Source organism: Poecilia reticulata, linkage group LG2 (genome assembly GCF_000633615.1).
Source record: "Poecilia reticulata strain Guanapo linkage group LG2, Guppy_female_1.0+MT, whole genome shotgun sequence".
Taxonomy (NCBI): Eukaryota; Metazoa; Chordata; class Actinopteri; order Cyprinodontiformes; family Poeciliidae; genus Poecilia; species Poecilia reticulata.
In genome coordinates this window covers 16,477,693-16,492,887 of record NC_024332.1, presented here as the reverse complement: position 1 = coordinate 16,492,887, position 15,195 = coordinate 16,477,693, and the positions used below count along the sequence as shown (strand labels likewise).

Genomic DNA, 15,195 nt, shown 5'->3' with positions numbered 1-15,195 from the left:
AAACACCAGATTGAAGACTTTCATCATCCAGTTTTTGGTAGAAAGAGAAAAACGATAAATCATGCAAATGATAATTATTGAACTTGTTTTAATTTATCATTATCGATTTATCGTTTATTGTGACAGGCCTAGTTGCTTTCATTAAAGTTTTCCACATTCTCTCACATTAAAACCAAAGAATGTTTCACTGAGGTTTTTAATAAACCGACACAATGTAGCAGATTATTTCAAAATGGACAAAAACAATTTTTTTTTTCTGTATCGCCATCTATGTACATAATGTCCTACCTTAATGTTTTGCCACCTACTTTTCCCGTCTACTCTTATCGATCTTCGCAGCATGATGCTGCCACCACCATGTTTTACCAAGGGGATGGTGCGTTGCAGTCGATGTGTGGTCTCTGGCTCACTCAGTATTCTTGAAGCCCTTTGCATCTGAAACATCACACACACGTCCCGTGTTGCCTTCTCATCCCTATTATGTTGCCAAAGCGCCGCATAATTGTTCGCAGTTGTCATTTCTCAGACTTTACAAGTGCAAAGATTTGCAGCTGACCCACGCAAACGGGAGAAATGGTGGGCAAACCGTTGTGACATTCATTGTATATAATGAAATCTTAATATGGTGCATATTTAAGTGAAAGGTTAGCAACATAAAGGGCAATCGGATTGCCTGGCAATGAATTTTAAGCAGCTATTGATTTTACACTACAAGCTCCCCTCTTCTCTGAATAATAATTTTTTTTTTTTTTTTAGAAATTGCACCCTGCTTATCTTAAGGCTTCTCTGGACACGGGGAAAAGAGGAGAACAGGAACGTTATCTGGACCAAACTCACTCCGYCTGATATGAAACACCTGTTAGCTGAAGTATTTGAAAACAGATGTATGCATATACTAAATGTAAGTGGAACAAATGAGAGTAATTAGATTTGGGGGGTGTACATACCCATCTGATGTGTCTGATTGAGAGACGTTATAAACACGGAGCTCTGAAAAATGAAGCCAGGATAACAGTTTGTCAAAGTGACACTGATTGTTGCTATAAGACCTGTAACTGTACAGAGATCTGAACCTGTTGCATTGTGGGGCACTCGGTTTTCCTATCGAAATCTTTATACACTCTTCTATGACGTCAAAGTTTGGTTCAAAACTCAGCTTCATCAAGTTGATTAAGAACAGAAATATGGATTTTCTTTTTTTTTAGGAGATTCGAATTCCCCCAAAACACTAGGTTGGTGTTCGCTGTCGCTTAAATGTTAAGTCTCCTCCCGTTATAAATCCATCTGTTCAGCTTTAATTCCTTCACAATATTACAACTCTTAATATGTGAATTTAAATCTTTCAGAAGGTGTCAGGGAACGATGCCGCTCCATGCTCTGCRCGGCGCTTTAATGAAACAATCTTCTGGAAACGAAGCCTTGAAGTCCATGTTTAATTAGTGATCTCATGTTTGCATCAGCTCACAATTAGTCACTGGAGAATAATGTTTCTATCATGCACAAAACTTACTTGTATTTTATGCAAAGCAAGATCTCTGAAGTGCACACACACACACACACACACGCACCACTGTTGAATTGGGGACATTTATTCTGCATAAAGCAAGAGAAGAAAAAAAAACCTTACAGTGTCTTTTGGGGGAAGAGTGCAACAATCAGGTTACACTAACTAGTACTTTGTTAAGGGATCTTACAATTTTACTCGTGCAAAATTTGAGTCTAATTTTACATCTTTAGTATACGTTCACGCTACCATGCTGAAGTTGTCCAAATGTACCAGATTTGAGGACGTTAATTGTCCATATCCCTCTTCAGGGGAGTTAATCAGTCAGGTTTTCCCTCTGGATTTTGACTTGGCCATTTCAAAAGTTACATTTTCTGCTCATTCAGTCATTATTTTGTCATTTTGATGTACGGTTTGCCTGAGTGTGGGGCTAAAAAACATAAATCCTTCTTAATCCTCAGCTTTCTAGGTTACAAAGATTCAGGCTCAGAATTTGGATCTGTTTCATAATGTCATTCACCTTAAATCCACACTTCCACTGGAGGTAAAAAATAAAATAAAATAAAAAATCCCCAAATCATAATTCTGCCACCACCATGTTTCACTGTGAGTGTGGTGTTCTTTGGGTGATGTATGTTTTTAGAATTGAGTTTTGACATTCCTGCAGTCTTTTCAAGTTTCTATTTTTTCTATTCATAAATTTAGAGAAAACACTCAGATTGTTGCAATGCCACTTTTGTCCAATAGATTTGCCAAAGACAGATAAATCTCTATCCAGAGCCACACATTCAGATAAAATGCAGATTTTTTTAAATGTATATTCTTACTACTATTGATACCTCAGTACAATAGAATAACTAACTATGGCTTTAATTACAGTCTGCAAATGACCAAATGTCAGTTATTTCAGATTAGACAGATTTACAAAAATTGATGGCAGGCTTAAACTTGAGAAAACAGATTGCTTAATTTCAATAAAAATATATTTTTATATAGTTCAGGAGTGTGCAGCATGCAACAAAATCACAGCATTTGTTTTTTTTTGCTTCTCATCTTCCCCTGAACAAATTTGTCATTCTTTTTTTTTTCAGCTGAATTTTATATAGTATGTATAAAAGTAAAGGTGGAAAAACATGCAAAATAGCATTTTAACAGGGGTTGTGAACAGTTTTGACATTTAGTGCAAAAAACAAACAAACAACAAAAAAACAGCTTTATGTTGATTCTTTACATTGTTTTGCTGCTTCTCAACAGAAAAAGCACAATGGATGTCAGAACAATAAAAGCCAAGGCTAATTAAATGAGGAATGTTATCAGTGGCTCCTTCAGGACGCGCTCGGTCAGAAAACAGGATAACTATGACATCATGAATTGTTTAAAAAGAAATAATGAAAAAATTAAAAGGTCATATCATTCTCAATTTTCATTTTAAATTTGAGAAAACTTCGCAGAATGATGGATCAGTCAGGAGCGACTATTTTGTTGCAGCCGCAAAGAAATGAGCCGGGGGAAAACATCTCCATCTGATCTAAAAAAAAAAAAAAAAAATGTCTCTGTTCGGTGTGTGTGGAGTTAATGAGTTATTAAAGCGGAGCTGAGACATTTCAGTAAAGCAGAGAGAACAGTTAGTTTTATGTTCTTCAAAGGCTCCCACTGTCCCCTAGCTCCTCCCTCTCTGTACCGTGTGACAACAACAACTCATCCACAGAGCGGTGCTGCACTTTTCAGCTCATTTTCCTCCTGTCATTCCTCCTCCTATCTTTGATCATTGTCCCCTCTCAGAAAAAAAAAACGAGAGAAAAAATTCACTCTGCACGCCTTTTTTCGCTCCAGCGCTTTTTTTTTTTTTTTTTTTTTTTTTTTTTTTTTTTTTACTTCCCAACTTAACTGAGGAGCTAAAACTCTGAAGGATTCTTTCATTTAAGGGTGTCTCGGCAGGCTGGCTTTTTTACTTTGAACTTCGGACTGCTTTCCCCTTTTCTCCCCCCCTCCCCCCTTCCTCTCGTTAGGTGACCATGGCCGTACCGGCTGCTCTGATCCCACCAACTCAGCTTGTCCCGCCGCCTCCGATCTCCACTCCCTCCGCCACCACGTCCCCGCCGTCGACAACTTCGTCCCCGTCCCCGTCTCTGGTGCCGCCGACGGGACCCGGCCAGAACCTGTTCAGGTCGGAGCTCCTCGCCACCGGCAGCCCGGGCATCCCGACCCCGACCGCGTCTCTGCCCCCGAGCAAGCCCGTCTACTCGACCCCGTCGCCCGTCGAGAACATCCCGCAGAACAACGAGTGCAAGATGGTCGAGCTGCGCGGCGCCAAGGTGGCATCGTTCACCGTGGACGGCTGCGAGCTCATCTGCCTCCCGCAGGCGTTCGACCTGTTCCTGAAGCACCTGGTCGGCGGGCTGCACACGGTCTACACCAAGCTGAAGCGGCTGGAGATCACGCCGGTCGTGTGCAACGTGGAGCAGGTCCGCATCCTCAGGGGGCTCGGCGCCATCCAGCCCGGAGTGAACCGCTGCAAGCTCATCTCCAGGAAGGACTTCGAGACGCTCTACAACGACTGCACCAACGCGAGGTGAGTGCGGAGCTCCGCTGTGCGCGCGCCCTCCTCGCCAGCAAGAGAGCCGTGCGTAAAGGCGCAGCGGCATGCATGCATGCATGCATGCGAGAGGGGGAGAAAGACGGTCTTTTTCTGACTTCCTCCAACCTCAATGCAAAAAAAAAAAAAAAAAAAGCTGGTTTCGGCGTTTTTCATATTGCTCTTTGATGATTCCTGTGTATACGTGTGAAAGGTTTGAGTATGGTCGTGGATGCATGTCAAAATTGAAATGCTGGTTGGTGGTTGTGGGGGTGTAAAAAAAAGAAAAGAAAAAGTGCGATCGWAGGATCTGCTGTGCGCCTCGGCAGTTAAAAAGTTAAGTGAAAGTTTTTAACACGTGCARCGCAAAAGCTGTGACATGATGGATACAGCCTGTCTGCTGCTGAGCCAGTAAATCGATAACAGTGGGGCGTTGAATAAACTGCAGATGCAACTCTACCACTTTTTTAGAAAATGTTAAAACATTTAGCAATCTTCTGAAATGTCAAGTTCTCCCTTTAGATTTGCGCAACTCCTTTTATTTTATTTTGACCGAAATATAACTAGGGTAGGTGTCCTTTTAAAGTCCTTACCTTTGTGGGATTAAGGTTTCAGTTAGGATCATTAAAATTTGCTGAATGTAAACAAATAGAGGGRAAAAAAACAACAAAACAAAAACAATTCTGTCATATTACTTTGTCTTACTTTTTGGTAGCAACAAAATAATACTTTACACTCCTCCTATTAAAGCAAGAGCTTATTAACAAGCTATTGTTTATTGATGCAAATAATTCTACTTAAATTAAACATCATTGATTGTGATAGAATAATAATAATGATAACAGCAAAAACGGTTTGAACAAATGATTGCATCGCAACAAATCGAGCAAAAATAACCTTGATCTGTTTTTGAAAACCGACTGATTTAAGCACAGATCAATACTGGATTAAAAGCCATTTTTTATTGTCCTGTTGCTCCTCGTCTGTGATGCATCGCTCAAGTCTCTCAGGACGGTGGAGCCTGGTCAAATTTACCCTCTCACCTGTCACTGTGATTGATTCTATATTGATCGCTCCCCCTTGCATTCAGAGATGAGCTGGAAATGCAAATATGATGGAAAGCCTCCCCGCAAGTGAGGCGGGAACGGCAAAATAAAAGCAGTTAAAGTCACTTTGAGTCTCGGTTTAGAGCAGAGAAGCACCAGTCGAGTAGTTCAAAAGGCTGAAAAACATTTCGCTTGTTGACTTAATGCATCAAAACTGATAACTCCTCCTATTCTCCGTCTGTAAATGCATCAATCAGCAGCAGGCGAGGCGGTGCACAATTTCCAGTTTCAGATAAATGTCACAGATAGATGTTTCCATGCGTGAGCGGGGATGATCTTGTTATTCCTTCATTTTCTGCTAAATTGAAAACCGTTACATTCCTCAAAGAACCTGAAGGACATTTTCCTTCTTTTTTTTATTTTGTGACAGTAGAAAAGAACATAATAATAATTAAAAAAAAAAAAATCTCGTCTGGAATCGGCCAAGAAAAGCCTGACTAGTGCACGTCTAGTTTAGAAGTGTGCAGCTTTTGTTTTTGTAGCAGAATTAACYGGGCGAATTAATGTGAGGGGGAAAAAAATGATGAAGTAAGTTGAGCTGTGCAGAATTTAAATGCAAATATCCCGACGGCCCAGACGGTACTTTTTTTTTTTTTCTTCTTCTTTTTTTTTTTATAGAAATTTTCAGAGTGATCTTGTCAGATTAGCCATTTTTCCACGTCACACGCTAACGGTTGTGTTGCTGCTGCATTTAAACGTTTAGAATAACCTGCAACCTGTGTTTTTGCACCTGTGGGCCTCACACACCTCCGTGCAGCTCTCTGCTGCAAGCTTCACGTTCCCGTTTTAGCAGCAATTGTCTCAACAGCTCACCTGTGCACTCTGGTGCTTAAGCATCATTTACATAAAGCATCAAGGGACCCGAACACCCCATCACTTCCCCTCCCCACACTTTGTCTACTGTACAGATCCTCYTCTGAAGCTCGGCGTGGAGCTTCAGGTGACAAAGTATGCGGCTGAACTCTCCGGGTTGTCAATGGTGGGGCCGGGCGGGGAGGGAAGAGGGACGACCAGCGATGGGGTTAAAGGATAATGCAGTGCCTCGCGTCGCTTTAATGACGCTAAAGTGCTGGGCTATTACGGGCACACGGACAGGACTGTAATTGTCTCTGAAAGCAGCCAGGTTCTCCCGGCGCTRGGCTGAAATCAATCACTCAGACCCGGGTCTGCCTGCCTGCCTGCCTGCCTGCTTGCCTGCCTGCCTGCCTGCCCCATTTGGAGAATTACATCATGGAACGRACCGAGGCATCCGCGGGGATAAAAGGCTTCTTCTGTTGCTTGGGAAAGAGTTGATTTTATTTGCGGGGATGTGCCGCCTCTCGCTCCGTCTCGCCCCGCTGATACAGCTGCTGACAGAATGATCACTTTGAGTAAACAGCACACAGGTTGCAAACCCTCCCTCCCCCCTCCTCCAAAAAAACACACACACCCCACTGACCCCGGAGGTGAAAACGAGTTCCCTCTATTTCCACCAACTTACAGTCAGATAAAAAAAAAAAAAAAGAAAAAGAAAAGAAAAGGAAAAGTATCCGAGTTCACAGGTTTACCCCGCTCGGGTTACAACAACAGCAGCCTGCTGCCTGGGATAGTTTAGCTTTTCATCCCCTCCATCACCCCCACTCCCTCTATTACACACAGTGTCACTGCTCTTTTTTTTATACAGTGGCACAGTGATAACAATGAAGTGAATAATACTCCTATACAATGGCTCTTACTATTTCACATGCAGTTTATCCCCCTCCTTCTGGCGGCCTATTGTGCTAAAACAACACCGGTCTCTCTTTTTTTCTTTTTTTTGTGCACACTGTGTGAATGTGAATAGCATCACAGAGCTCCACTGCAGCCTGCTGTTTCAGTTTTGATGTGGACACAAACAAGCCAAGTTGTTCCCTGCTATGCTCGCTGTTTAAACACATTTAAAGAGTGTATTGTTCGCTGGAATTCTTTTTTTTGTGTGTGTGTGCGCGTGTGTGTGTGTTTTGGTTTGTTTAAGCAGCTTACGTTTTACCTGATTCAAAAGTTTTAAAAAGTTAACCAAGTGCACCAAGTTAAAAAGAAATATATAAATCAATAAAATGAGATGCCAGAGAACGTGCCGGTTCAGTTGGAGCTTGCTCTGAAGTGTCCTGCTGCTGCTGCTGCACACTGCTGGTCAGTTGGCTTCAATAAAATTTTAACTCTCACAAGAAATTTGGTTCTTTTTAAGCATTTCTGACCATGGAAAACCATCATAATAGTTATAGCAGTAATTTTTCTGCTGTGTCTTCAGCTGCGTGAATAATTTAAACCTAATTATCATTTTAAGAAGCAAACCATTTTTGTCAGAGAGAGATGACGGAGAAAGAGCAGGAGAGAGCAGATATTTCCTTACATTGTGCTTTCTGCTCTTACGCCTGTTGCTGTGCACTGCTAGCCAGCTGGCTCAAACAAGTCTTCAACGTTTTACCTTTTTTAACAAAAATAACAAATTCGGCTGCTTGAAACATTTCTGATCATGCAAACATGGCCAGTAATTGCTTGAAAATGCGAGTTGACTGCTGGCTTTCTACATGTGCAGACAGCACAAGTAATGAAGCGGCTGATATCATTTGCTTATGCTTGCTTTACTCTGTGGAGAGCAGCAAAGACATCTAACTTTCTAAGCACAGTTAATCTCGAGTCTTCCCTCTTCGAAACCATCTACACTGAAGAGTGTTGGCACGAACTCGACCTGTTAGATCTTAGCTGCATTCAGTGATTCAGTGGCTTTTCAGTCAGCAGTCAGACCTGCTGCTCAAGCTGAAAACTGATTCCAGCTGATTTCTTTGTGCCTCTCTGTTGTTTTGTTTGCTTCATGTTGTTAAGAACAGAATAGCAAAAGTGTGTAATAATGTCCATAGTAAACACCTGAAAACTCTAAAAAAAAAAAAAAAAAGGTTTCTAGTAGGTGTTCATTCTACATTTTTTTTACCTAATTTTATGTATCAAAGTGAAGATCGTGATAAGTTAATGCAATCAATAACATTACTGTTTATAGTAATAGGAGTGATTATCGTTATTTTATTTGAGCAGCAGTACTGAGTGCGGCGTCTTTGTTTGAAATAAAGCTGACTATATTTTGCTGTAAAGTTTTGATCTTGATTGTGCAAATAGGGTGAAGTGGTGGTATTCCTGCTCGCCTCATTGCGGCCCATCCCAACTTAAAACCCTGAAAAAGAAAATGTGTGTTTGAACCGTCTGAGCTCAGTTACAGATCATTACAGCTAATCTTTAAAAAAAAAAAAAACCTACCAGAAATATAGTGACTATTAACCTCTTTATTTTCTGAAGGGCTCTTGTGCCAGATTACCAGTGTTCCACACTGATCCGGGTTCAGTAATCTCCCCCCTTTTACATTATATGACTGTGGCCCCTCCAAGAGCCCCCGCAGGAGCCCCCCGTGTTCCAGCTACTTGTTTTCCCTTTTCATTTTCCCCGCGGTGGGATGAAAAAAAAAAAAGAGGTTCTTATTGCTGCGTGACACTTGAACTCTCAGAAAGGTTATTATAACACGGGGGCGGCGCGAAGATATCGCATATCTCTCATTGGTCTCCTTTTTTTTTTAAGTGTGTGTTTGCGTCTGTGTGTGTGGCTATCCGATGCCGGGGCAGCAGTTTTAATTGACAATCATTGTCTACCCCTTGAAGGTTAACCGCACGCCCTAGACGGTGTCCCACCGCTGGGGAAAAGGGCCCGGCTTTTTTCACTTACACGCCCCGCTTAAATAGATTTTCTTCAGCTCGTTTCTGTCAGGTCGCAGCGAAAGCCACGTTTTTGCTTTTTWAAAAWTTTTTTAACGCACTTATATAAATATATAATTGATGCTGATGTGACTGGGATGTGTAGCGAGAGCGCTCACCTCTCTTGTTCCTACTTCAGGAGTGTTTATGCCTAAACACACATATTTGCAAATGACGGTAATTGTTTTGTTTAGCGCTCAGTGTGAGCTGCCACCGAGGGTGCCAGCTTGTCTCTCTCCTCTTCCTCTCTCCTCTCCTCTTCTCTCCTCTCTGCTGAGCTCTCTTATAATATATTTGTTTTCTACAAGGCGCGGATGTGTTTACAGGTACTCAGGGGAGATTTCTGGATTCCATTCAAATCATTCCCAGTCAGAGTGGGTGCTAAGATACCCCCCGTCACCGGGCAACCACATCCAAGAGGGAGGCTCGGGCGATAATAACTTCAAAAACAGAGTGACAGATGCCTGATTAGAGAAGGAGAAGGAGGGAGGAGGGAGGAGGAGCGGAGGGGGTGAGAGAGACAGATAAAGATGGACAGAATTTTTTTAAAAAGAGAGAGAGAGTGAGAGATAATGGTATACAAAGCTGTTTAAAATCCAAATCTGTTGAAGTACTTTCTCTAAAAGCCAAATTGGCTCTCATATCGTCTTTTTCTTTATTGGAGTAAAGAGAGAGAGAGAGAGAAAGAGGGGGAAAAAAACTGCATTTTAAGTTTTTTTTTTCTTCTTTTCCCACATTTTAATCCTTCAGTGGGGATCTGCTAAATTTGATTAGGTACAGTACATGTGCTCAAGTCAACTGTGCAGTTGGCAGATGGTGGCAAGGTGTTTGGGTTCTTTTTTTATTTATTTATTTATTTTTGTGCAAACAAATAGCCTCCTTGAAAATCAGAATTGCTTTATTGAGTTGACACTCACTGAGCTGGAAAAAGAGCAAATTAAAACTGTTCTTTTTTTTTTTTTGGGAAAACGTCCATAAAGCAGCTTGTTTAACCAAACACACTCTCCCCTTTTTCTGGCTTTTCTCTCTTTCAGGATCATATTTCTGTAGCTCTAAATGAAGCCAAGCCAAGACTCTTTTAAAAACCGCAGATTTCACTTGTTAGAGAGGCTTTGTTTGACACTGTCTAATGTCGTTTGTGGATTTGGAGGCTATTTGCATGGCAAAGAGGCCCCCGTATTGTTAATTTGCCTTGTGGATGCATTAGCTGTCCGTGCTCCTGTCTTATTTGCATGCCTTTACTGGATCCGCAGCTGTGATTGAATTGCCAATTAATTCCTTGCGCGAAATCAAATGATTTTAAACAGAGGTGCACCGATCAATCAGGGGAGAGGCTGGGATTGGCCGGTTTCCCCGTTATCGGCTCTGATCGGTGATCGGCAGAGCAAAGGATGAAGGGAAAAAAACAACCTGATTTTCCTTCCAATAATCTCGAGCTTCAAAGCTAAGAGCAGGCAATGTTTTCAGGCTTTAAGCGCATCACCCAGCTTGACACTTTTGTGAAAGTAGAGTTACAACCAATAGACCAGAGATTTGAATCAGACGACTTCTGTTTGTTTTGTAGCTTTAAAGTCCTGATCTGCACTTTGGAACTATTTTGGCTAAGTTCTCCTATGCCGACTGACTGCCCAGTATGACCGATCCACTATTAGATGCTAAAGAGTGATTTTTCTCATCTACTTTGGGTCTTTCCTTATGGGTCCCCTTCACATTACGGCACATTTAGGGAGCACTCGCGGAAGTCGCCGCCGCTTGTACCAGGACGTTAAACGCTACTGACAGAAGTTAGAGGGAGCAGATGAGATTTCCTGATTGGAGAAGGAATGCCGGCCCTTGCTGGGCTCTGTCTAATATGGTCACATGGAGAAATTGATTTTCCTCAGAAATTAATTAATTTTTCATATAGCCCAGAGCAGGAGTTTAAAAGAAAAAAAAAAAAGGAAGACTGCATACTTGCTGGTATTCTATTTTTCCCCCCCATCTTTTTTCTTTCTTTCTTTTTTTTTTTTTTATAAAGAGTTATTGCCTAATCATATTAATACTTTTGCCCCAAGGATGAAAAGATAATTGTACAAATGCATTTGGAAATATGTATCACTGAGTATTTATGATTAAATTATGCAAATAACTCCGCTCCCATCCTTCGTGGGCCCAGATTGTCTAATTAGGATTGATATGGCGAATAGATGTTGGGGAATCTGAATACAAGCATGTCCAAAGAGCAGAAAATTGAAAATGACAAGGCTGGAATCCTTAAAAAGTGCGTTGAGTTTTTTTTTTTTTTTTTCCTTCCTCCTCTCCCGCCTCCCCCTTCTCTCTTCCCTTCTCTGTCTAATTCAGCGTGGCTGTATCAGGAGTTAATTTTCCCCAGCTTCATTTCTCGTCTGAGCTGACAGGAAAAGGAATCCATCAGGGAAGCAATCTCAGATGGGATTCCACAAATTTCCTCTCCTTGTTTTTTTCTCCCCCTCGTCGTTTTCGCCGGGCCTATCAGGGATGAATCTTCTCCTGAGTAAACATGCAGATGTTATTCCTCCAGTGTCAATGTTTTTGGAGCTCTTTGCTCAATACAAAAGGAGTCCCTCTTAATAATTAAAGTATGCCAAGACTGGAATGTCATCCAACAAAAAGCCCTTTTGTACTCTTGGATTGTCAGCTAACTAAATCCCATCATGTCATCCAGGTTTTTTTCCTTCATTTCTCCCAAAAGTGAAACAATAAAATATTAATAATAGAACAGAAATAAGGGATTGCTTGATACATCTAGAAGTTAAACTTTTGGCTTAGATTTGATTTTGACAAGGGTTAGATTTTGTTTATATGCATTGATGACTGAAAACAGAATCAAGTTAATATGATAAAATATCAGAATTTAATGAAACAATTTATTAGCATACCTGGCAAACCTTCAAATGCATTTTGGTTTTATAGCAGAAGCTGGAATTCAACCTTTAATTGCACAATTGTAAAAAAAATAAAAAAATAATCCATGGTTAAATCTTTCTTTGTGCAAACTCTCAGATGATGAAATTATCAGGTTCCCTAAAATGACTTTATTAAAATAAGAAATGCTTATTTTATCATTTATTTATCTTTTGGTTTACTTTAGTGTTTTTAATTTGATCGAAGTGTTTAGGAAGTTTTGCTTAGTTGACTTTACAACATATGACAAGCAGGCCTGTTTCTCTGTCACTCTTCAAAATGGAAAAGACTAGATAACACGCAACAAAGTTCCTACATGAGCAAATCATAAGCAAGCAGGTGCTGGCTTAAACCTGCACACATCTACAGTCAGAGTATTAATTTACAATCTTTTCAACAAGTAGAAAAAATAAAATCTCAATTTCACTTCAACAAGATTTTCAGCATGAGAAAAGATGCTTTTTTTTTTTTAAAGTACTCTTACGCTGCAAATAATTATGAAGGCTGATCTTTTTCTGTCAAAGTCAAGTTATTTCCATTGTTGGTGGACGTTTCTTAAACGGTGGTTGGATCTGACTCAGCACAGACTCACTGTACTCCAAGCGGGGGGGGCAAGAACTGTGTGGTTCTAACGCCAGCCACTCTTCTCGCCGGTTCAGTGGGACATCAGAGCACAGAAAGCAACTATTTCTTCTTCTTTAAACTTCAGATGTTGGGCACAGCGCGGGAACGGCTCCAACGGTATCTATTAAAGCGCTGATCGTTATCTAATCTTTACCTGGTGCTAGCTGGGGAAAAAAAAAAGCCCTGAAGCTAATGACACTTGAGACTCACAGCACTTTCTGAGGTGGTTCAAAGCCTATTGCTCAGTTTCATCAGATGAGCGAACTGAAAAAAAAAAAAAAAAATCAGCTCTATGGTCATAAGGTTCCAATGCGGATCACTGCAGAAGAAAAAGAAGGAATAAAACTTTTGATCAGGAAGTGAAGCGCGATCATGGTCATCACTGATATTTGTTAAGTCCTCATGTTCTAATTCTGAATGCTGCCAGACATGGCATATCTGTGAGTGATAGTCTTCATTAGATACATAAATAGGTCATATCTAGACAACATGTCTTACAGCACTGTTTGAAGTCTGACTCTGATTGTCAGATTGCTCCAGATCTGTCTTTCATACAAGTAAAAAAAAAATAAAAAATCATTTTGCAAGTTAAAAATCAATCAAAAAGAAGTCATTAATCCTGAGGTCGTTGGAGAATTTTGGAGCTTTTTTTTTTAATGAAAAAAAGACCAGAATAAAATCTGATGGAATTATGCCAAAGAGTAGAGATGCACCGATCAATCAAGTGGAGGTTGGAATTGTCCAGTTTTTCCCCTAATGCTCTGATAAGCGAATAGGTCAAATACGGAGATTTTTGCATTTGATTCATAAGTTGAATCAATGAGTCATTCTTCCATTTTTTTTTTTTTTTTTTTTTTTTTACTGTGAATTTCGAACAACCACCTCTATCAAATAACATGAAGGACATTTTTCTTCTCTTTTCTTGGTACAGCCCTTAAACTAAACTGAAAAAAATTCAGGTCAGACTTGAAAGAAAGCTGGAACTTTGTGTCGGCCTTGAAAAGCCTCCGTCGGTGCCGTTTATATTAGAAAGCCCGACATATTTGGTTTGATATTTGCTGTCAGATTTTTATTTGCTTGCAGTTTAAAGTTGAGCGTTGAAGCTTGCTTCATCTGGAGGTCTGCAGCTCTTGCTTTTTATCCAATGAAAGTCACACCCAGAGCTGCTTCTCGACGGCTCCGCACACCTGTAGAGGTTATGAGCGGGGGGGTATCAATATCACCAGGTCAACACATTTTCATCTAACACTGACATCTCCCTGTGCCTTTCACCCCCCCCTCTCTCTCCCGTTCTCTGCCTCTGCGTGTGTCTCTCTGGGCGAGCCAAGTGAGAATATCTGCGGGAGTCTTTATTGGTTGCAGCGCTTGGGTTTCTCTCCTCGTAGACTCAAATGTCACCGTCTCCCTGATGTTTCTCTAAAATCGCCTGTGCCACCACTCGCTGTGGCGCCTGGCTATTATTACCCTCCTCTTAAAGAGTGACAGTCGGGTCCTCGGAGATGTGACACAAACCCTCCGCGGATAGAGCCCCGCGTAGTGCTGTGTCAATCTGACACTCGCAGCCAATCAGGCTGCAGGAAAAGCAGAGCACTGTACTGTAGACCAAGTACGCCTGGTCTGAACAGTTTGGAGTCGTATTTTCAACTTGTAAATGCTTTACTTGGCCCATGCAGTGCTTATGTCTTCAACAGTTAGTTTAGTGATTTTACAACTAGGCAAGGGCTACTATGGGATTCTCGTTGTATGTAAATCAAAATGCATAATTGTACAATCTGATTGCTCGTATTTAAAGCACAAAGCCTGCATAGCAAAGAGGGATGCACAGAGAAATTGGTAGGTGACAGGAATTGGCTGATTTTCAACTTCCCTGACACTGATTGGTCAAAAACTCAAATATCACATCTTTTTCCAAACATGCCAAACATAACTCATAGGTTGTGCTAACAACAATGCCTACTTCAGGAAGAAGACGTAAAATTAGTGACACCAGTGAGTGAACACAAGTAGAACAATAGGAACGCACCGAGACATTGTCCTCTGACTGGAATCGGTGTATTTTTGGCCCAAAATGTTTTGACAAGTATCAAAACATTTAAATTAATAGTAGTGTGCTTATTGCGCATTATGTTTTCTTGTTTTGATAGGAATAACACAAGTATAAGACACAGGTTAAGTAGCTGGTTGATTAGTCAGGCTGTCTGCTCGTGTAGCCGGTCTGCAGTCAGCAGCTTAACAGACATGTTGTTCATGTCTTACCAGCTTTGAAACAGCTTTTGCTTAATAAAAGATTTGTTACAGTTTTAAATCTTTGTCTCAGCCTTTCCTGTGATCCCATGGAAACTGTAGCCGGCTGGCCAGCAGTCTGTCGCAACGGTTGGGAGAAGTGCCGCTCTGCCGGATACTAAGGCTCAAAAACTGTAGTCACTCTGTGAACCTTTTAGGCAACATGACCAAATAATCTAAACCATAGGAACTGTATGACGGAAAAGTTTTGTGGGTTTTAAAACTTTGTTTTTCTTCAATATCATAACCAGCCTATGCCTAATTCTTACTATTCCTAAATTGTGCAAAAAACACACTAAGATCTCCTCTATAGGGACAAAAACATGGTTTGTCAACAGACATTAACCCCCATCCAACTTACATGTTGGGTGTAACGGCGTGCCTTTGGTTTGGAGAAAGAAGCTGTGTGTGTGTGTGTGTGTG

General features: G+C 41.0%; 1 protein-coding gene across 1 annotated transcript in view; it reads left to right on the top strand.

Moving 5' to 3' along the window:
- The first annotated feature begins 1,472 nt into the window (after nucleotides 1–1,472).
- dachd (dachshund d) overlaps nucleotides 1,473–15,195 on the top strand; it is an 85,324-nt gene continuing 71,601 nt past the window's right edge. Inside the window, exon 1 of the mRNA XM_008435523.2 lies at nucleotides 1,473–4,076. Coding sequence (XP_008433745.1) covers nucleotides 3,520–4,076 — 557 coding nt within the window. The 5' untranslated portion in view covers nucleotides 1,473–3,519. The remainder of the gene's footprint in view (nucleotides 4,077–15,195) is intronic.